The sequence below is a fragment of the Danio rerio genome, chromosome 24 (assembly GCF_049306965.1).
Source record: "Danio rerio strain Tuebingen ecotype United States chromosome 24, GRCz12tu, whole genome shotgun sequence".
NCBI lineage: Eukaryota > Metazoa > Chordata > Actinopteri > Cypriniformes > Danionidae > Danio > Danio rerio.
In genome coordinates, this window is record NC_133199.1 from 8,101,839 (window position 1) to 8,124,106 (window position 22,268).

The 22,268-nt window shown below is 39.0% G+C and overlaps 1 protein-coding gene across 4 annotated transcripts in view; it reads left to right on the plus strand.

Annotated features, from left to right (window-relative positions):
- Positions 1-22,268, plus strand: part of bmp6 (bone morphogenetic protein 6) — a 78,957-nt gene that overhangs the window by 27,549 nt on the left and 29,140 nt on the right. For 2 of the 4 annotated variants that reach the window (NM_001013339.1, XM_073940341.1), the window contains 3 exon segments: positions 11,986-12,178; positions 19,888-20,036; positions 21,458-21,652. In NM_001013339.1, coding sequence (NP_001013357.1) covers positions 11,986-12,178; positions 19,888-20,036; positions 21,458-21,652 — 537 coding nt within the window. 4 annotated transcript variants of the gene reach the window in all.

The following is a 22,268-nucleotide window of genomic DNA, read 5'->3' on the forward strand; positions in this document are numbered from 1 at the left end:
ATAACTTTGGTCCAATGGCTTGGATATCCTTAAACAAGCTTCTCTCATTAGTTTGAAAGAATTTCGGCCCATTCCTGACAGAATTGATGTAACTGAGTCAGATTTGTTGGCTGTCTTGCTCGCACAAGCTTTTTCAACTCTGCCCACAAATTTTCTACTGGATTGAGATCAGGGCTTTGTGATGGCCACTCAAAAACGTTCACTCTGCTGTCCCTAAAGCACATTTTAGCTAATTTGGCAGTATGCTTAGGGTCAAGTTTGGAAGACCCATTTGTGGCCAAGTTTTAATTTCCTGGCTGATGTCTTGAGATGTTGCTTCAGTATTTCTACATAATGTTCTTTCTTTATGATGCCATCTATGCTGTGAAGTGGACCAGTCCCTCATGCAGTAAAACAGCCCCTAACATGATGCTGCCAACAGCACACTTCACTGTTGGGATGGTTTTGCTAGGCTTGTAAGCTTTTTCCCTAGTCCTTTAAATGTAACACGGGCCATTATGGTCAAACAGTTTAATCTTAGTTCCATCAAACCACAGGACGTGTCTCCGAAAATTATTCTTTTTCCCAGTGTAATTTAGCAAATTGTAATCTTGCTTTTTTGTTGATTCGGGCTTGATGATTTTCCCATGTTGTCACACAAGGAAGCAGTTTGTTTAAGGTTTTCCTTAAATACTATTCTACAGTTGTGCCTCCAATCTACTCAAATGTTGTCAATTAGCCAATCAGAAACTTCCAAAACCTTGACATCATCATCTGAGCTTTTTTTTAGAGGCATAATAATCTTATTGTAAATAAACTTGACTTTCAGGAAAAGTTATAACAACAAAAAAAGTGTAACTTTTGACTTTTTTATATAAAAAGGTTTAGTCACATTAACATCTGACTTTTTTAAAATGGTTATGTGCCTTTTTATACAGTGTATGTAAACTTCTGGTTTCAGTGTGCAGAAGTATAAATGCACAGCAACGTGCAAGAAATGCGCCGTGGGCTACGCCGATCACTCAACGCAGAAGTGTAAACCAGGCTTTTAAAGGTCTTAAGAATATTTAAAAATATAGTGGAGCAAGGGGCGAGGCAGTGGTGCAGTAGGTAGTGCTGTTGCCTCACGTCAAGAAGGTCGCGGGGTCACTGGTTCGTACCTCGGCTCAGTTGGTGTTTCTGTGTGGGTTTCCTCCGGGTGCTCCGGTTTCTCCCACAGTCCAAAGACATGCGGTACAGGTGAATTGGGTAAGCTAAATTGTCCGTAGTGTATGAGTGTGTGTGTGTGTGTGTGTGTGTGTGTGTGTGTGTGTGTGGATGTTTCCCAGAGATAGGTTGCGGCTGGAAGGGCATCCGCTGTGTAAAAACTTGCTGGATAAGTTGGCGGTTCATTCCGCTGTGGCGACCCTGGATTAATAAAGGGACTAAGCCGACAAGAAAATTAATGAATGAATGAATAATGGAGCAAGCTCTGATCTAGTTTGTGTTTGATTGTCTGTCTCTTTTTCTGTGTAGCGTAACGTTTCATACTGTTTTCCTGTGACACTGAAATCCAGTGTTGACTCAGTGTAAACTTCTGGAGCAGGCTTTCATAACTCGAGTTTTGTTTGTTTTTTTAGGTCTGGTTGAGTGTTACAAAATGTCATTGGCGCTTTTAAGATTATCGAAAACAAGTGCAGTTGTACAGATGACAAGCGAGTCTCAGTAGCTTTTCATTACAGAAGCTGAAACAATTAGATTGTGGGGGGAAGAAAATGTGAAAGGGATTCTGAAGATAATTACATAAACACAGATGGATTCTTCACATGCCTGGCTTCACAGCACATTTTTATTGGTTAAACTGAAGGAGACAGCTTTCAAATCATCTTGCGTCTGAATGTTTCATGTGCTGCAGATGCAGGAATAATTGCAGGCCTTGTGTACGGTCGACATTTTTTCTCACAAGTTTGCGGTGACTGATTTTGGATCGGGTGGAATAATTAAAAAGCTTTAGATATAAGTTATGACTTAATACTTTACAGAAACTTGTCGGTAGTGACTTGTTTTGCACCAAGTTCTGCCTGCAGATTGCGTAAGTGTAAGTAGCGCATGCATTGAAAGTGCACATAAGACACAATGTGGACTTTTAAAAAATATTAACACCTTATTAAAATGATAACACAACTTGTTATGAAGTCAAATGTGTGAAGAAATATGTAAATCATGTGGTGGAACATTATCACTGTATTTTAATGTACAGTTTTGTATACGCTCACCGGCCACTTTATTAGGTACACCTTACTAGTTCCGGGGTTGGACCTCTTTTGCCTTCAGAACTGCCTTAATCCTTCATGGCACAGAATGATTGGTGATTGGGTGTTTAGAAATTTGCGTTATGAGCAGTAGCACAGGCGTACCTAATAAACTGGCCGGTTAGTGTATATCTGAGCGGCACATTTGAAAACTGCATTCTCTGTTCAGCTGTTTATATATTCATTGCATTAACTTTAAATCTCCTTTTACTGCTTACTAAATAGCAAAACTTCTGGAATATATGTAAAAGTATGTATAGGTCTGGCATTGACATCAGAGTAGCGCCCCCTTTGGTCTTGGAGGAAAGTTAATGTGGAAAAGGAAAAATGGAAATGAGTTGTTGTTTTTCTTAGTGGTTGTGGGCAGGGAGGAAAGAGTCAAGATTGTGGTAAGTGAATCAAATGCAAATGACCGCCGGACTACTTCAGGGGATGTGATGGAAAACATTTAAAGTGCGACTTGCATCTGACCACGGACCACACTGGAGTGCCCGGTCCATACAGACGTATACTACTAAAAAAATAAAATAAAATCTCTCAATCTCTCACTCTTCAGGTTCTTCTCAGTGTTTTGAAGGGTTTCCATATCTTCTCTGTAGGTCACATCCCACTCCATTTTGTCCTGTGTGGGCTAATGACAATAGCACAGAAGGAAAGAAACAGATGTTAAACAGGTGGAAATGGAGAATCAGCTCTAATTAGAACAGCGGAGAGCTTTATTCCAGATCCCAGCTCAGAATTTATCCGTTTCACACATTAAAAATCATACATTTTAAACTAAATATAAGTCTTGAAAAAAAAAACAGGTTCAAATTCAAGTGAATACAGGCCTGGTTTATGTTCAGTTTGTTCCATTCTGTTCCATTCCTTCTTGATTTGCTGCTTAACTACTATAGTTAGATTCAAATTGGAGAAAGTCAGTTTGTCAAGTGTTCGACTGATGATCACATGTAAGTGCTGGAGCTTTTTGTAATCATGTCAAACAATTATGGAAATTGGTCACATTTACATATAGTATGCAGAAGGTTCATTCAGTCAGGAGCTTTCTGTAATAAACAAAGCATCTGTGGAACACTTAATTAATTTTGTTGCCTACATTGTTTTTTTGTTTTTTTTTAAATAAGTGTGTTCAGATTATTTGGATATTAGCTGTAAACATTCATTACTTTGGTCTTCAACTCTTCATTTGACTGCATAGTCAATGTGAATTTGATGGGACATTGATAATAAAGCCAGGTTTTGTAGCACCAAAAATATAAACTTTTTTATTGGTTCCAAAGTCAATTTTTAGTCACTTGAATGAATGTCTAGTTGATTCATATTATTCAAAAGCAGGCAATTGAAATTGCTAATCGTACAAGGAATAACTGTCCTGCAAAAATTAATCCAAGAATCGAGTAAAAAAAAATCGAGTATTTTTTAGGAAATAAGAATGAACAGCAAAGTTACATTTAAAGGGGTGGTTCGCCCAAAATATGAGTATTCATTTACTCATCCTCCACTTGAGGATGAGTAATTTATTTTCATAGTATTTTTAGTACAGCCATTTATTTTCATAGTATTTTTCCCTTCTTTGGATGTCAATGGTTGCTTATTTCCAATGTTCTTCAGAATGTTTTGCTTTGTTTTTAACAGATTTTTTATACATATAAAAGTTTAGAACCATTTTATTATGAGTAAATAAAATTTTAAAGTAAAATTTTGGGTGAACTATCCTATTAAAGTTTCTCTATTTTTGGTGAAAATAACCTTGGCAGTGAAAAAAATAGGCTCATTCTGAAAGTGTAGCCCTATATGAATTTCTGGAGATCGCAAATTATGTAGCCAGAGGTACCTATGCCTGCCTTTCTTTAAAACGTGCGCCGTTCCTTTTCGCACTTATCAGCTGACCGCTTACCTCTGTATTGATGGTTTTCCCGCTGTTACCGATTTGTCCAGTAGCTCGCCATGTATGTCGACGGACTTGAGATGCATTGAGGATTCGAGTCTGGTGAAGAACGGTTTCAGAAAACCGATAAGACAGGACCAGAAGCCAAAAAATGTATTTAACAAATAAATAAAAGGGTAAAAATGAGTTGAAATCTGAAAATGTGGTAAAAATTAGGCAAGGGCTTTTCTTTTTCTGGGTTGCTTTTGAAAACTGTCAATTGGGTTTAGGGAAATTGGGGGTTGCTGGTCAATCGGTGCTTTTGAAAACACTATTGGTTGGGTTTAGGGGAGATGGAGGGTGGTTCAGTCAGTCAGTCCCTCTGGTAGATTAACTCCAGAACAGCAGGCGCGAATGGTGCTTGCAAGAAAAAATTGAGATCTCAAAAAGCATACACAGCGTCCTCAGATTTGTGAAAACAAAAACATAGCTCCTGGGACATATTTGGCACTCTCCAGAATTGTATATAGCGGTACATTTTCAGAATGAGCCTGGATTGAAAATAACAGGGAAAATATGATCTAAAACAAGGAAAATTGGTGAAACTTGCCCGATGTTTGCTAAGAAGCACCTTGATGAATATCAGAAACTCTGATAAACTACTTTATGGACAAATTCAAAACTGAAAAACATCTCACATTATTTTAGATAGAAATTGAACATTGCATTTAATTAGATTTTTATTATTAGTATCACACCATTTTGATAATTGTCAAGACTTGAAATTAAAGTCTTGCAATCTCTAAAACCCTGTGCTTCTTAAAATCAAAGTAGTAGTCAAATAAAACAAACTAATTAATAGGCTGCACCTGAAATCGCCTCCTTCCATACTATATAGTGTGCTAAAATCAGTATGCCCAATAGTTTGTCCAAATTCATAGAATTCGCAAATCAGTATGCGAGAAGTACCAGGATGACCTAATAAATCCGGCGAGATTATGAAGTGCGCATTGTATGGACACTATGTTATTCCATGATGCCCTGCGAGACAATTTATGAATGGGAGTGAATTGACGCAACTCACATAGATATCATGACAAAATGGCTGATGTACTAAGTCCAAGTTCCATTCAAACTGCTCACATTCATACTGTATAGAACGTACTTTTCTAACGGCCGAGAAGTACATTTAAATTCAGATGTACAGTAGTACCTACTGAGTAGCAGGCGATTTCGAACGCAGCTATAGTGTTGTACTAGCAAAATCGGGAACACTCTTTCTTAATGTTGCTCCATTTCTACATTGGGTGCAAGTGGTATGGCATAACTAACAATAAAACCTACTGTAAACAATAATTGTGCATACACTGGATGCAACGTCATTAGCACACAACAAATTCCTGACAGTAAACCGGTGTCTCATGTTTTTGACTTCAAGCATTTTAAGCACGAATGTATTCCTCTGTGGTGAGTAACAAGTAATGGGAAAATGGTACTGAATGTTGTTTTGTTTATGGTTTGTTTGAGTGCATCACATGTTACGGTTTCCCTTTGTGCAATGGTTCTCTATTCCGGTCTTATTCGACACACAAGGATCAGTTCACAGTTGGAACAGTTGGATCTCTCTGTTTATGAGCTGATGATCTGAATCAGGTGTCTTAAGTAAGGAAGGAAGTGGATTGAGCGGAATGTGAAAACAGACTACTGCCCCCTGATGGTGTAGAAAGACCCATCTTCTCATGCAGTCGCAGAGCGTACACTCTCATTTTAGTCTGCAGCCGTCCACTTTGTGTGTTTACAGGTTGCTCTTTATTCAAAGGGGATCAGACGTGGCCATTACAAGGTGAAAACACAGTCAGTATTCATCTGTAATTGTTCTTTGTCGTCAGCTTGGTGTGTCCCGGGCTTTAAATGAAGAAATGGATTTGTAAAGTGGTGCGACAACACCACAGTCTTACTCCGTGTAGAGACAGTGTTAGTATTGCATGGACGGCTAAGATTGTTTATTCACAACAAGACATTGCACAACATCTTGTAATCCTCGCATAAAATTGTGTGCAAGTCTATAGAGGCAATGATGTAGGCATTAAAACATTCGTATGCACTGGTAGTCTTTTTTTTTTCACTATTATGTCATAAGACATGATAATTTAGACACAAGGAAGTTTAGAAACATGCAGAATGTTTTTAGTAAAATGACCTACATTTGTCTAAAGATGAAGAAAAATTTGATTTCTTATTTCATGGCCACTTTTTAGTAAGCAAGACTACCTTGGTATATTTCAAGAGTTCACACTTAGCCATTGCTTGATATAGTTTGCGGATTTGGCATGCTGTCCCTGGAGAGAACCCTGAGCTCAGAAATAGTTGAGCGTAGGGCTCCCACCTGGTCGTGTAGAGTGACAGGGGATTCGAGATGAGGTAGGTCTCGAGAGCTCCCCCTGGTAGAGGAGGAATGGGGTGGATGGGGGGTTTCTTCAAAAACAAAGATAAGGAAGATAGGATGTATGGGCCTATTTATTGGAGGCTAGAATTAATCTGATTGGTCTAGCAATGATTAATGATGTGAGGCCAGCCACGGTCAATCATATCACATGCTCCGATCAAAATAAGTTTATAAAACTTCATTTGTCTACTTTTGGAATGGGCCATTTTTCGGTGTATGTCCCTCTCTCTGGATCTGTCATCACATCCTTGTCTATTTTTCCTGCTAATGTGTGGGAGAAGAGTATCTGTGAAGATGAAGAACGCCAACACAATGAAAGTCACTTAAGACTCTCCACTTTGTCTCACTTAAATATCTCTTGCTCGAACATCCCTTTGCACTTTCACGTTTTTGTTTAGCATGCGGCCACACAGTTATTGTTGTGGGTCCTTTCTGGGTCTGTCCTCTGGCAAACCACATCAGTTATATCAGACCATATGGGCTCAGCGGTTTTAGTTGTGTTTGTTACTACCGATGCCAAGTTCTTGATATAAGTATAATCTATCATTTTGTGGAGCTCTTTTTTCCGTCGTCCTCTCAAAAGAGTGACAACTATTACAGAGGATATGTTTAGAACTCTTGAACAGTTGGGACCTTTTCAATTTTTCGTTTTTTATAATAGCAATACAGGCAATGAAAACGTAAATGGCATTGGCAGAGTATATATTCCATAATACTCTCGTTGATTTCAGACGCTGTGCCGTTAAGCAGAAGTAATACCCAGCAATTTCCAGACCAGTGGCCCTTGATATTGTGTGTGCTGATGACCTTTAATATATCTGTCATCTCGGATGTTTTTGCTGCTGAGAGACTGGCTTCTGTTGTTGGATCCACCTGTGAAAGTTGTTAATAAAGAAGTCTCAGCAGCATGTGAAATGGCCACGTTGATGTGCTGATGTTAAAAACATCACAAACGAGACCTCTGGAAATTGCTTTCAGTATGAATTACTCAGGCATATTGCGAGTGAGAAGAAGCTTAGTGTTAAGCTCTCACCATGTGAACCCTGAAGCTGGAACTGCACTAAAGCAAACTCTCTACTCTTTTCTCTTTTCTTTTTTTTTTGGTAGTAAGCCCTCACTAGAGGTCAAAAGTCCCACTAGATGCTGCCGGTACTGTATTTCATACATCGCAGGTGGGTTTTCCAAGGTTAGTCAGTCAATTAGAGCAGAGTATGTAGCATGAGGACGGGGTGTCCCTCAGGGATCCGTCTTAGGCCCTTTGAGGTTTTCTCAAGAGGCTCAGTTTTAATTTGTAACGCATGTGTCAAGACAGCAGAGGAGTGTAACTCCCTGTTGGAAGACCACAGATCAGAGCAGTTGCTCCCTTGTGATGTCGGAGAACTTCACACAGCTACTGTAATTCACCGAACAGAGAAAAAGGGGTAGTCTCCACATTACTCCAAAACCCTTGGTGATCTCTAATTCATTCTTCTGTTCCACGATTTAGTTAACTCCACGACTTTCACTTCCTCTTCAAGAGAAGGGAGGGCTTAGATGGAAGTGTGTGTTCCTCACCTAGGGAAGCATGGAAATACAATCAGCACAGGACACTTCACCCTGGGCCCATAAGTGGGGCATCCGGCTGGACTTGTACTTATGGTAAGAAACACAGCCCATAGGAACAAGAGGAAGAGTTGTCTGTGACGTTTGGGAAAGTGCAGCGCTGCAGAATGACAAAGCTGTCATCTGATGAGAAGACACACTTTCTTACACAGCTTCCCCCTTTTCCCTTTACTGCATGCATCACTGCTAACACTTAAAATGGATTGCCATGATGTCTTTGCTGTGGGAACAGCTTGAATAAATAAAGAATTAGTATTCTACCAGAAATAGTGAATCATTCTTACAGCACATGCCCTGCACATCTGGATGCTCTGTGAAGTGGTGCTGTAATATAAATGCATACGTATAGAACATATGGGTGAAATAGGTCAGTCAATTATAGGCCATTATTGAGCATACATAGCTTACCACACTTTTATGATGTTAATCAAAAGAGGTGGGGATGTTACTTGTCACAATCGCATTTGCTAAAATTGTGCCATATCGAAAGCAACGTTTTAGCAACGTTTGGTAAAGAAATATAGTATTATAGTGCTATAATTGTCATTCCACACCCATGAACCGATTCGTTTTTTTGGTTGTTTTTATTATTTTTACTTTTGTTTCTGAACCTTGGTGACATAGAACCAAGGCAGAATCCCAAACTGATCAAGAAGCTGCCTCATGTTTGCTAAGATGCATCTGGATGACCCTCAATAACTCTGAATCCACCTGGATGATGCAATGGCAGCCATTCTGTGCCAGACTGCACACCACACACCAGTTTTAGATGAAATGGGGGTGGTTGGGATGCCATGTTAGACAGAAGCCAGTGGGCAAGCTTGGCCAAGATGCAGGCACAACTACTCTTTTAGAAGGAAATACATTTTAAGTGACCAGAGAGTCAGGTATTTGGCTTAACATCTCATCCAAGGGTGGTGCTTACTGACTGTACAGTGTCCTGTATAGTGTTCAGGCAGGTAAGATGATGGTAAGTTGACCTTATCTGATTCAAAGTTCAAAACTATTCATAAGTAAATATAAGTAATTACTTTCTAACAGCACAGGTTATGATTCCAGCTACCATGCTTTCCATGTGATTTCTAATTTTAAGGGTTTTATTACTTTTAATACAGAGATTTTGTTTAATGTTTGGACCTAAATCTAATACCTGTATTCATCATCAGGGCTAAATTTGTGCCAGAACATGCCAGAATCAGATGAAATCTGATCCGGGAACTTCATTTTACCAATCCCCCTCCTCAACCGTCCTCCGCCCTAGTCCACTGTTCACTTTCTTCCGTGCTCACCAACCCACTTTCATCCGCGACACATCTCCACCATCCAACACCCCACCATGTCCGCAACCCCCCCACCCACACACACACACTTTCGTTCACGACAACACCCCCCTAAACCCCCGGTATCCACTTTCGTGTGCCACACCTCAGGTAACATGCCGGATTCATTACCCCGATCTGTTCTTCTGCTGTCTTGACACATGCGTTACAAATTAAAACTGAGCCTCATGAGAAAACCTCAAAGGGCCTAAGACGGATCCCTGAGGGACACCCCGTCCTCATGCTACATACTCTGCTCTAATTGACTGACTAACCTTGGAAAACCCACCTGCGATGTATGAAATACAGTACCGGGACCTTGCAATTCACCAATTAAGCACTGCTCATCATGTTTCTGGTTTGGTACCTTTTTCTCTAAAAACTGCTGTAATCACCTACAGTATATACTAAAGAAATCAGAGGCTGATTCATCAAACGTTGGCAATTACCGACCAATTTCTAATTTGCCAGTTACTTAAAAATCTTGGGAAAATGCATTGCAGCTCAGGCTCACAAACATCTCTCTACTAATGAATTGTTTAAGCAGTTCCAATCCAGTTTCTGTCCTTATCATAGTTCTGAGACAACCACGCTGTCAAAATTACTAATGATTGGCAGCCGATTCTGGTTTATTAACAACAGTGTTTATCTTTCTCAACCTAAGTGCGGGCTTTGATACGATCCACACAAAGTACTCATGGACAGGCTAGTCTCTAAAGCAGATTAGTGTGACCTGTAAGATAAGATCAAAACCAAGGGAATGGTGAGTCAGTGACCAATATAGAGCAGTTTTCTCTATATTTTTCCTTACAGAACATATCTTAAGCTGTACTTGTCCTCAAAACCCTTTAGTTCTTTCTTTCCTTCATCCTTAACCAGACGCCAAGCTTAAATTAAAATCTGTCCTAGCCATTTTTTAAACTAAGTAGTGACAAAGCCTAGTCAACCTTATAGTGATGCCCTACTCTTTAAATTTCTCACCAAATTGTCATATAACAATCACAGTGGAGCATTAATTATATCCTTACTTTCCATAGAGCAATTGTGGAGAGGGAAGTAGGTGAAGATGAAGCACAGAGTGAGTGAGGTGCGGGAGATGGAAATCCCAGAGTGGAGCTGGAGCGGAGCGGTTAGAAAATGCTTTGAGCGTGTGGTGGAAATTCTTGCCTCTCCGCTCCGTTCACATACTCTGGTGCCAAGAAACATCCAGGTGGTCTTGGACAAACACCAAAGGTGCCCAAACTTGTTTCTAAAGGGCCTCCATCCTGAATTAAGCCTCCACCTTAATCCTGCACACATGAACCAGCGAATCCTATTAGACACTTCCAAGGTCTGCTGTATCTGAAGTCATCTAAAATTTGTACTACATGTATTATGTTGTGATTTTCATATTACATAACATTATTAGTAGCATTGCTTCACTTCTATTCATCAATTCTCTCCCGTAGGCCAACATAGGCTCATTCTGAATGCGTAGCCTTATATACATTTCTGGAGATCGCAAATTATGTAGCCAGAAGTACGTTTGGCTGCATTTCCTCTTTAAAATGGACACTACGGGATGGTACGACAGCTTTCCTTTTCGTGCTTACCAGATAACTGCTTACCTTCATATGAACGGCTTTTCCGGTGTTACCAGTTTGCTCACCGTGTACGTTGGCAGACTTGAGATACCATATTAAAAATACCATATTGGTGGATGCTGCTCTCTGCTCTGCTGTAGGTGATCGCCGATGTTATTTTCAATATGAACACATTTCACATGCCATTATTTTGTATCACCGACAGCTCCAGATATTCAGCATGCCAAATATCTGACGAGTGTCGGCGACTCATTGGCGATTCTCTCAGGTCGTGTCTTTGATAGTTCACACTGTTTCATTGTTACTCAAGTGACGAACACCAATTTACCTGTGATTTCAGCCATTTGTCTGCAATTTCTCAAAATTGATTGGCAAGTCAAAATCGGGGCTAACTCATGCAGTCTGAACTTGGCATAAGATGATGATTTGATCAGTACAGAATAAGAGCTGAAGTGGTGTAAAAAATACCTTTACGATAGGCTCACAAATTTATTTGCCACTGTATTGACCTTACTCTTCAGGTATGAGCGGGCGCAGCAATTGAAATCGTTTAGGCTCGAGAGTTCTGGTTTCATTGATTTTTAATGTTATATGTTTTATTGTAAATACGGCTTGTTATGTTGCTTGATGTTGCTAAAGGATATTTACTTATTACAAAATTCTACTTTGTATGTCTACATATTCCTAAACACACTTGTTTGTAGAACAAGCAGTCTGACTGTTTTCTGTCATTTATTATTCTTAGCAACTGAAACAGTAGTTCTAAAACAATCGCAAAAATGGGTGCACTTTTGCCGCGCAGCATAAGGTCAATAGTAAATCTGACCCAGAAAAAACATAAATGTTCATTTATACATCAATAATTCACCTAAATGAACTTCTGTGTGTCTTTCAACAGTGGAAAATGACAGGGAGCTATCTCTACAAAGAAGACACCATAAAGAGTTCAAATTCAACCTGTCCCAGATCCCAGAGGGAGAGGCCATCACAGCTGCAGAATTCAGGATCTACAAGGAGTGTGTGACCAGTGCCTTCCGGAACGAGACATTCCTACTCAGTGTGTTCCAGGTGGTTGGGGAGCATCCAGACAGGTACAGAAGCATCTAAAATGTAAAAATACTATGATATAAACTCTTATATAATGTAAAACCTAACCACACTGTAAAACATGCCACAAAGTCGAATTGTGTTGGGACCGCATGATGGAATTAAGTTAGTTTATTAGAACATAAAACAATTACATTGTCCTGAACAAAATCTCAAGAATTGTGTTTATAAATATATATATATATATATATATATATATATATATATATATATATATATATATATATATATATATATATATATATATATATATATATGTATATTTATATATATATTATTATTATTATTATTATTATTTATGTATATATATATATATATATATATATATATATATATATATATATATATATATATATATATAGTTTGAACAAGCAACAAAAATATTGGTTAAATAACTTCTTAAATTTTTTTTTACAAAACGTGCAAATCACAATTGTGAATTAATTTAGTCAAGTCTTGCCATGCAACATGCTATATTTCTCATTACTAATTCTCAGTAAAAGTGTTAAAACTCTGACAAAACATTTTACACAGCGTAATTAATATTTAACACTATTAAATGATATTCAGTCATTCTTTTTTTTTTCGTCTTAGTCCCTTTATTAATCTGAGGTCGCTACAGGGGAATGAACTTATCCAGCATATATTTTTATGCAGCAAATGCCCTTCCAGCTGCAACCCATAAATGGGAAACAGTCATACACACTCAATAACACACATACACTACGGCCAATTTAGCTTACCTAATTCACCTATAGCTCATGTCTTTGGATTGTGGGCGTAACCGGAGCAGCCTGAGGAAACCCACGCAAACGCAGGGAGAACATGCAAACTCCACACTGAAATGCTAACTGATACAGCCGAGACTCGAACCAGCAACCTTTTTGCTGTGAGACACTCATGCTACCCACTGCCCCACCGTATCGCCTATTCAATGACATTTTCAGTGATGGCAAATGGCAAATTCAGTTTATACCACTGTAGTTGAGGTCAAGAAAAATATTAATGATGCTGTTAGAAAACTTTCATAACAATTACATGTATAATGGCCTCATGACAATCATGGTTATGACAGATTTATGACAAGTTATGTTGTTGTCATGACAAAGATAAAAAAAAAGGTCATGATGTATTTGTTTATGTCGTAGCAAAGACATTTCAAACAATGTCATCTTTGCATATAAAATGACATAACAGAGCAAATAGCAGTCATAAGCTTTAATGAAATGTAATTTATATACACTCACTGGCCACGTTATGGTAAACCTTCCTACTGCTCATTAACGCAATTTTCTAATCAGTCAATAAGATGGCAGCAACTCAATGCATTTAGGCATGTAGACATGGTGAAGACGATCTGCTGCAGTTCAAACTGAGCATCAGAATGGGGAAGAAAGATGATTTAAGTCACTTTGAACGTGGTATGGTTGTTGGTGCCAGATGGGCTGTTCTGAGTATTTCAGAATATGCTGATCTACTGGGATTTCACTCATAAACATCTCTAGGGTTTACAGAGAATGGCCTGAAAACAGAGAAAATATCCAGTAAGCCGCATTTCTGTGGGCGCAAATGCCTTGTTGATGCCAGAGGTCAGAGAAGAAATGCCAAACTGGTTTGAGCTAATAGAAAGGCAACAGTAACTTAAACAACCACTCGTTACAACTGAGGTATGGAGAAGAGCATCTCTGAATGCACAACATGTCAAACCTTGAGGCAGATGGGCTACAGCAGCAGAAGACCACACCAGGTGCCTGTCAGCTAAGAACAGGAAACTGTGACTACAATTCACACAGGCTCACCAAAATTGCACAATGACAGATTGGAAAAACGTTGCCTGGTCTCGACTTTTGCTGGGACATTTAGATGGTAGGGTCAGAATTTGGAGTAAACAACATAAAAGCCTAAATCCATCCTGTCTTGTATCAATGGTTCAGGCTGGTGGTGGTGGTGTAATGGTGTGGGGGATATTTTCTTGGCACACTTTGGGCCCATTAGTACCAATTGAGCATCGTGTCAACGCCACAGCCTACTTGAGTATTGTCGCTGACCATGTTCATCCCTTTATGACCACAGTGTACCCATCTTCTGATGGCTATCTTCTTGAAGATGACACTCAAATGCACTTAAATGGCCTCCACATCCACCAAAACTCAATCCAATAGAGCACTTTTTGGATGTGGTGGATCAGGAGATTGGCATCATGCATGTGTAGCCGACAACTCTGCAGCAACTGCGTGAAGCTATCATCTCAATATGGACCAAAAATCTCTGAGGATTATTTCCTGTACCTTGCTAAATCTATGCCACGAAGGATTAAGGCAGATCTGAAGGCAAAAGGGGGTCCAACCCGGTGATAGTAAGGTGTACCTAATAAAGTGGCTGGTGAGTGTACAGGACACATGTCAAGTTATGATTACAAAGGTTTTATGACAGACTCATAAACACCCCCGTATAAAAGCACTTTGATTTATTTGACGATTTTGTTCGGTTCCATAAGTAGGACAACAATGACTTCACCTTTAAAACAATATTGCAAATAGTGCAGTTTAATGTATTGAGATTAGATGCAGATGTTATTATGTAATATTTATCATGTACATTAAACATAAATATACTTAAAAATTCCAATGCAAAGTCGCATTTGTAAAAATACTTATTTGTTAGCACTCATGGTTGATGTTTAAGCTGAGTAACAGACTGTGCCTTAAACTGAGCACAGTCATCTCTCACTGAACACAGCTAAGGCTGTCTACCATGTACTTATGTATGTAGACTAAAGCTTGACCACAACGCACAACTGAAATAGCTTTAGTTTGGCGTCTAAAAAAGAACCCACCAACACACGTCAAACATTGACTTTGTGGGTGGTGGGAGGGATATCTCCTTGAGAAAGACGGATGGCGTGACCGGTGAAGTGTCGAAAACACACTAACACCAACGATGTGCCACTTTGAGACATCTTTTTTAAAATATAACATGCGCTTTTGTATCAAAACAAAGGCTTGAGCCAAAAAATCTCTACATGTTTCTCTCCAAATGGTTGCTAATGTTTATCACGAAATGTTCATTTGGTGTACATCCTGAGTCAAACAATGGGCACACTGTTTTTCCACAAACCTGCAGTGGGAGTCCTTTATTTTTAGCTGTATCTTGAGATTATGTATCGCCAGTTATTGTATCACTGCACAAAAAATAGTTTACCTTGATTTAAATTATAGCATGCCTTGTGGCATTTTCCCAGCATGCCACTTTCTGTCTGCAAATCCCAAATGCTCTGTGGCTTGCAAAATGTATTTGCTTACAAACAGATTAATTTGCAAACTTGTCAAGTTCTAACAGCATAATTACTGTGTTTATGGTTTGTGATCTTTAAAAAAAAACACATTGGTTGGGGGGGGAACTGCGGTATGGCTAAGCAGATGCGCAAGATGGCTGAGAGAAACTTCTGAAGTGTGTAAGCCTTTAATCCATGAAGCGAAAAATAACTCGGTTATGGAGGTGGTGCAGAGGGGCTGTATATCTGGCTGAATTTAGCCCATGCGGCAAGACAGTTCAACCTTAAGCACCAGCAAAGTGAACCGCAAGTCAACAAGCTTCACATGGCCTTAAACATGTAGAAACAATAGCACGTAAGAGCACTTTTGCTAGTGATTTCCAACAACGTACATGTTCATTGTTTTCTCTGATCATCTACAGCCATTTAAGCACGGTTTTCAGGAGTGACAAACATGTTTAAATACGAGAATGAATTCAATAAACTCTCATTCTTTTCATCCCCAAGCTGTGTGTCCATACAGCCAAAATAGTAAGACATAATGTAATGAGAAAACCCTTTCATCTTTGGGGTCTGTGTAGCTCGATTAGATGAGCATCACAATATCTCTAATAGGAGATATACATTGTTAAAATGTGTACAGTCCGTGCACAAATTGTAAATCGTGTTCCAAAAAATAGTGTAGTATACAGTAGGTACCATCTAGTCAGGGCTCTCTCCAGGGACAGCATGCCAGACACGCTTTATAATCAATCATCAGTGTGAACTCTTGAAATGTTTACAGTACAGTACTAGAAACATGTCCATCCACAAACACTTATGTACTGTAATTACATACAAATGTTTTAGTTCTTTCAGTTGACTGATGAATGTTTGCTTTCATAGTGATTTTCATTCACTATGACTTTCATTCATCCATGCTTTCTATTTATAACACTGCCTAATTTAATTTTAGAACTTGAACCTTTAATATAAAGTCAGAATTATAAGACTTTTTTTTCAACGCACTTCTAAACATAATAGTTTTAATAACTCATTTCTAATAACTGATTTCTTTTATTTCTGCCATGGTGACAACATTTTATTTTTCAAGATACTGGTGTGTAATTTAAAGGCTTAAACTAGGCTATTTAGGCAAGTTAGGGTAATTTGGCAAGTCATTGTATAACAATGGTTTGTTTTATAAACAATTGAAAAATATATATTGCTTAAGAGGGCTAATAATATTGACCCTAAAATGTTTTAAAAAAAATTAAAACTGCTTTTATTCTAGCTGAAATAAAACTTTTATTTTTTAAACTTTTGGGGTATCAAGTGTAGAATTTATTTATGAAGTAATTTTGACAGGATGACATGCTCATGATTGACCACAGCTGGTCCCACATTAGCGTACATGTACAGTATCACCAATCAGACGATTCTGAAGTAACCATAAATAACCAGAATGTTTAAAGAATCACCCCTTCCACCCCTAGTCCTCCTCCTTCTTCCTAAATACAGTGCATCCGGAAAGTATTCATAGCGCTTCACTTTTTCCACATTTTTTTATTATTTTTTTGTTACAGCCTTTTTCCAAAATTGATTAAATTAATTTATTAATTTACACACAATATCCCATAATGACAATGTGAAAAAAGATTTTTTGAAATTGTTGCAAATTTTTTAAAAACAAAAAAAACCTGAAAAATCACGTTCATCAGTACTCACAGCCTTTGCTCAATACTTACATTTGGCAGCAATTACAGCCTTAATACTTAGTGAATCTGATACCACAAGCTTGGCACACCCGTCTTTGGCCATTCCTCTTTGCAGTACCTCTCAAGCTCTATCAGGTTGAATGGGAAGCGACGGTGTACAGCCATTTTCAGATCTCTCCAGCGATGTTCAATAGGATTTAGATCTGGGCTCTAGCTGGGCCACTCAAGGACATTCACCGAGTTGTTGTGAAGCCACTCCATTGATATTTTGACGGTGTGATGAACCGTTGCCCTAGTCTAAGGTCAAGAGCACTCTGAAGCAGGTTTTCATTCAGGATGTCTCTGTACATTGCTGCATTCATCTTTCCCCCTATCCTGACTAGTCTTCCAGTTCCTGCTGCTGAAAAACATCCCCATGCCACCTCCATGCTTTATTGTAGGGATGATATTAGTCTGGTGATGAACGATGCCTGGTTTTCCCCAAACGTAACGCCTGGCATTCACTCCAAAGAGTCTCCAAATTTAGTCTCATCAGACCAGAGAGTTTTTTTCTCATGGTCTGAGAGTTGCCTTTTGGGAAATTTCAGCCAGGGAGTGGCTTCCATCTGTCCATTTTACCATACAGGCCTAATTGGTGGATTGCTGCACAGATGGTTGTTCTCCTGTAAGCTTCTGACCACCGGCTTATTGATCACTTCTCTGACTAAGGCCCTTCCCCCTGATCACTCAGCTTAGATGGCCAACCAGCTGACATTCCACTTATGGATGATGGAGGCCACTGTGCTCATTGGAACTTTCAGAGCAGCAGAAATTTTTTTCTGTAATCTTCCGCAGCCTTGTGCCTCGAGAAAAGCCTGTCTCTGAAGTCTACAGACAATTCCTTTGTCTTCATGTTTGGTTTGTGCTTTGACATGCACTGTCAACCCTGGGCTCTTATATAGACAGGTGTATGCCTTTTCAAATCATGTCCAATCAACTCCTGAATTTACCACAGGTGAATCCAATTAAGCTGCTTAAACATCTCAAGGATGATCAGTGGAAACAGAATGTGCCTGAGCTTAATTTAGAGCTTCACGGCAAAGGCTGTGAATACTGATGTACATGTGATTTTTCAGGTTTTGTTTTTTATTTTTAATTAATTTGCAACAATTTCAAAGAATTATTTTTTCACATTGTCATTATGGGGTATCAAGTGTAGAATTTTGAGGAAATAAATGAATTTAATCCATTGAAATAAGGCTGTAACATAAAAAACTTAAAAAGTGAAGCACTATGAATACTTTCTGGATGCACTGTAGATTGGCATAGCAGCCCAGTGGTTAGCACTGTTGCCTCACAGCAAGAACGCCACTGGTTCAAGTCCTAATTAGCCAGTCAATGTTTCTGTGTGGAGTTTAAATGTTCTCCCTGTGTTTGCGTATATTTGTCATTACTTGTATTACTGTGCCATTAAATTAGACTGAAACCATTTTAATCAAAATCTGATCTGCATTTTTAAACTGCCAATTGTATTTATTTGTGAAATCCCAGAGTACATCATGTTCTGTTTCCCTGCCAATCCATCAGTACCTCATGAAAAATCCAGCTCGCCACGACTGTGGAGTTATGACTTTTCTGTTTGTATATGTTGTAATCCGTGGCTGTTTTCATGTACATCTGGCCTCCTTGGAAAACCCTCCCAAGCCATATGTGAAGACAGTCCTGTATGTATGCAATGGCAGCGGCCCTATAGGCCCATGTTAACAACAGCAGTCAAAGACAGCGGCAATAAATGCGATTTATGTAACCCCGAAAAATCCTGACACCTCCGACTTTATTATTCCAGTTAATTTAATGTGTCTATAAGAAGCTTTACAGTGGGGCTTTTAGAGTCGGCAGCTCCCCTGTGGTCTCATTCGTACCCCGTCCCAGGTGAAGCCGTGTGACTTGTGGCACTAAACAGAATGAGTCAGCATAAGTACGATGCGTTCATGTCGAATGTGACGTGTGAACCACCGGAGGGAAGAAACTCATATGGAGCTCCTTAGAGTGCAAGTCTAATTAATGAGCAATAACCAGGGGCTGCAGGGACATTCCCAGAACACCTGTGTGTCCGACAGCTTTGATGTGACCCGGCCAATGCTTATTACCATGCATAGTGTGTAATTATCATAATGGGACAGACTTCCCTGTAAGGCTATTGCCATCAGATTTCTGCCTCAGCTCGCAACTCAGCGGCTTAAAGCTCTTTTGAGTTTGACAAACTATATTTTTACACTGTTGGGATGACATGAAGGAATTAAGTTAACTTATTATTCATTCATTCATTTTCTTGTCGGCTTAGTCCCTTTATTAATCCGGGGTCGCCACAGCGGAATGAACCGCCAACTTATCCAGCAAGTTTTTACGCAGCCGCAACCCATCTCTGGGAAAGTTAACTTATTAGCTTTTACCAATTAAATTTAAGTGGATTGAACACAAAACAAGCTGTCCCACAAGAAAATAAATAAATAAATAAAAAAAAATCAAGAATTGTGTTGATTCAGCTCATTTTAAATGACTAGTTTGAACAAACAGCAAACATCATGTTTTAGTGTATTTATATGCTTCTTCTCACTATTTATTGCATATATTTATATTATAGGTGTAGTATAATGCAATACAATGCACTTGGGTCATGGATAGTTGTGTATTTGTAAGCGTTTTTTAACAGTTAATGATCTTCAGACTTACTGGTTTTCAGGGATGCCGACCTGTTTCTGCTGGAATCTCGCAGGTTGTGGGGAGCTGAGCAGGGTTGGCTGGAGTTTGACATTACAGCTACTAGTAATCTCTGGGTGATGAGTCCACATCATAACCTGGGTCTGCAGATCAGTGTGGAGACCAGCAGTGGTAAGATGAGTTCAACTTGGTACACATACAGTACACTCACAAATATATTAACAGACAGACAAGAACAGATAGATAGATAGATAGATAGATAGATAGACAGATAGATAGATAGATAGATAGATAGATAGATAGATAGATAGATAGATAGATAGATAGATAGATAGATAGATAGATAGATAGATAGATAGATAGCTAGATAGATAGATAGATAGATAGATAGATAGATAGATAGATAGATAGATAGATAGATAGATAATAGATAGATAGATAGATAGATAACTGGGTAGGTAGGCAGCCTGGGTTTCTTCAAGACGAAGATATTGGCTGCCTCCGAAACCACATACTTCCATACTATATAGTACGCTAAAATCAGTATGCGAGCCGAGTAGTATGTCATAGAATTCGAAAATCAGTATGCGAGAAGTACCCGGATGATTTACTACTTCCGGCGAGATTCTAGAGTGCGCATCCAATGCATGCTTAGCTATCCCATGATGCCCCGCGAGCGAATTCATGAATGGGAGTAAAGCGACGCAATTGACGCAGGTAGGTCACATGTCCATGACAAAATGGCGGATGTAGTTTGGCGAATTCCATTCATACTTTTCACATTCATACTGTATAGAACGTACTTTTCTAACGGCCGAGTAGTACGTTTAAATTCAAATGCAGTACCTACTGAGTAGTGGGCGGTTTCGGACGCAGCCTTTGAGATGAGAAAAGTCAGGTTAATTATAGTGAGTTAAGGATCGTCTGATAGGATAATTAGTCATTAGCTAAAGTTGGAACAGCTGTGAACAGGCATAAGCACGTGATCCTCTCCAAATTTGTTTATAACTAAACTTCACTTAAAGTATTGAGTCAAGTAATTTCAAAACATTGATTATTATTTTGCTTGTTTTAAGGACAAACTCACTCAATTTGAGCACATTATTTCTCAAACCAAACAATAAATTGTACTTGTCTAGAAAATGCTTCCTGATTTTAGAATTTTAGATATTTGGAATAAAAAAAGGATGCTTAAATAAGACAAACATAACCTCACATTGCATTTTTCCAGAGAGTCCTGCCTCAACCAGGCAAACACTTGTGAGATGATTTGTCTTTGTCTTGGTATTACAAAGTCTTCATTGTATTTGATGCCTGACTTGCTGCTTATACACATTGTTGCATGATCTAAAACAGGGGTGTCAAACTCCATTCCTGGAGGGCCGAAGCCCTGCACAGTTTAGTTCCAACCCTGCTCCAACACACTTACCTGTAGGTTTCAAACAAGCCTGAAGGACTCAAGTAGTTTGATCAGGTGTGTTTAATTAGGGTTGGAACTAAACTGTGCAGTTCCCTTTTGCAACTGAGTTTGACACCTGTGATCTAAAACAATGACATCCCATTTGTAATTCAGTACTTTCTTCTTTTTAAAGGACGGAGCATCAGTCCAAAGGATGCAGGGTTAGTAGGCCGTGATGGCGCTCTGGAGAGGCAGCCTTTCATGGTGGCCTTTTTCAAAGTGAGCGAAGTCCGTATCAGAACTTCCCGGTCTACAGGCAAACAACGCCAGCGGAACCGCAATCGCTCCAGTAGTCCACAGGAGGCATCAAAGGGACCGGCTCATACAGGTTAGACACTCATATTCTCATAATGTGTATGCACAGCAACTAAAGAGTGGTTGAGAGAGATTCATGCCCAGCAGCTGCAAATTTTTAGATAAATCTGTGGTCTTTGGTGATGCATATGGCAATGATAGGTTTTTTAGATTAAAAATGAATCCAAAACAATAGCCATGGCTCCTGTGGAACAATCGATTTGCGTAAAAAAACATTATTAACAGTATTACTAGCTTTAATCCACAGCCTGTTCAAACAGATATTGAAGCATGTGTGAATGCAGTCCAATTGTAGTCTGGTCTCTTTTGATGACAAAAGCAAGAGAGCGCATGGCTGTACAGGTGGGTCAAAGGATGCAGTTTGCTAATACTGTAGATATATTGAGGATTGTACTGTATAACCAGCCCTTGTAGTTTCATCATCAAAAGGGACACCCCAACATTAAATTCTATTGTAAAAACTGTCACCTACAGTTGCAATCGGAATTATTAGCCCCCCTTTGAATTTGTTTTCTTTTTTAAATATTGTTGTTTAACCAAATGATGTTTAACAGAGCAAGGGAATTTTAACAGTATGTCTGATCATCATTTTTCTTCAGGAGAAAGTCTTATCTGTTTTATTTTGGCTA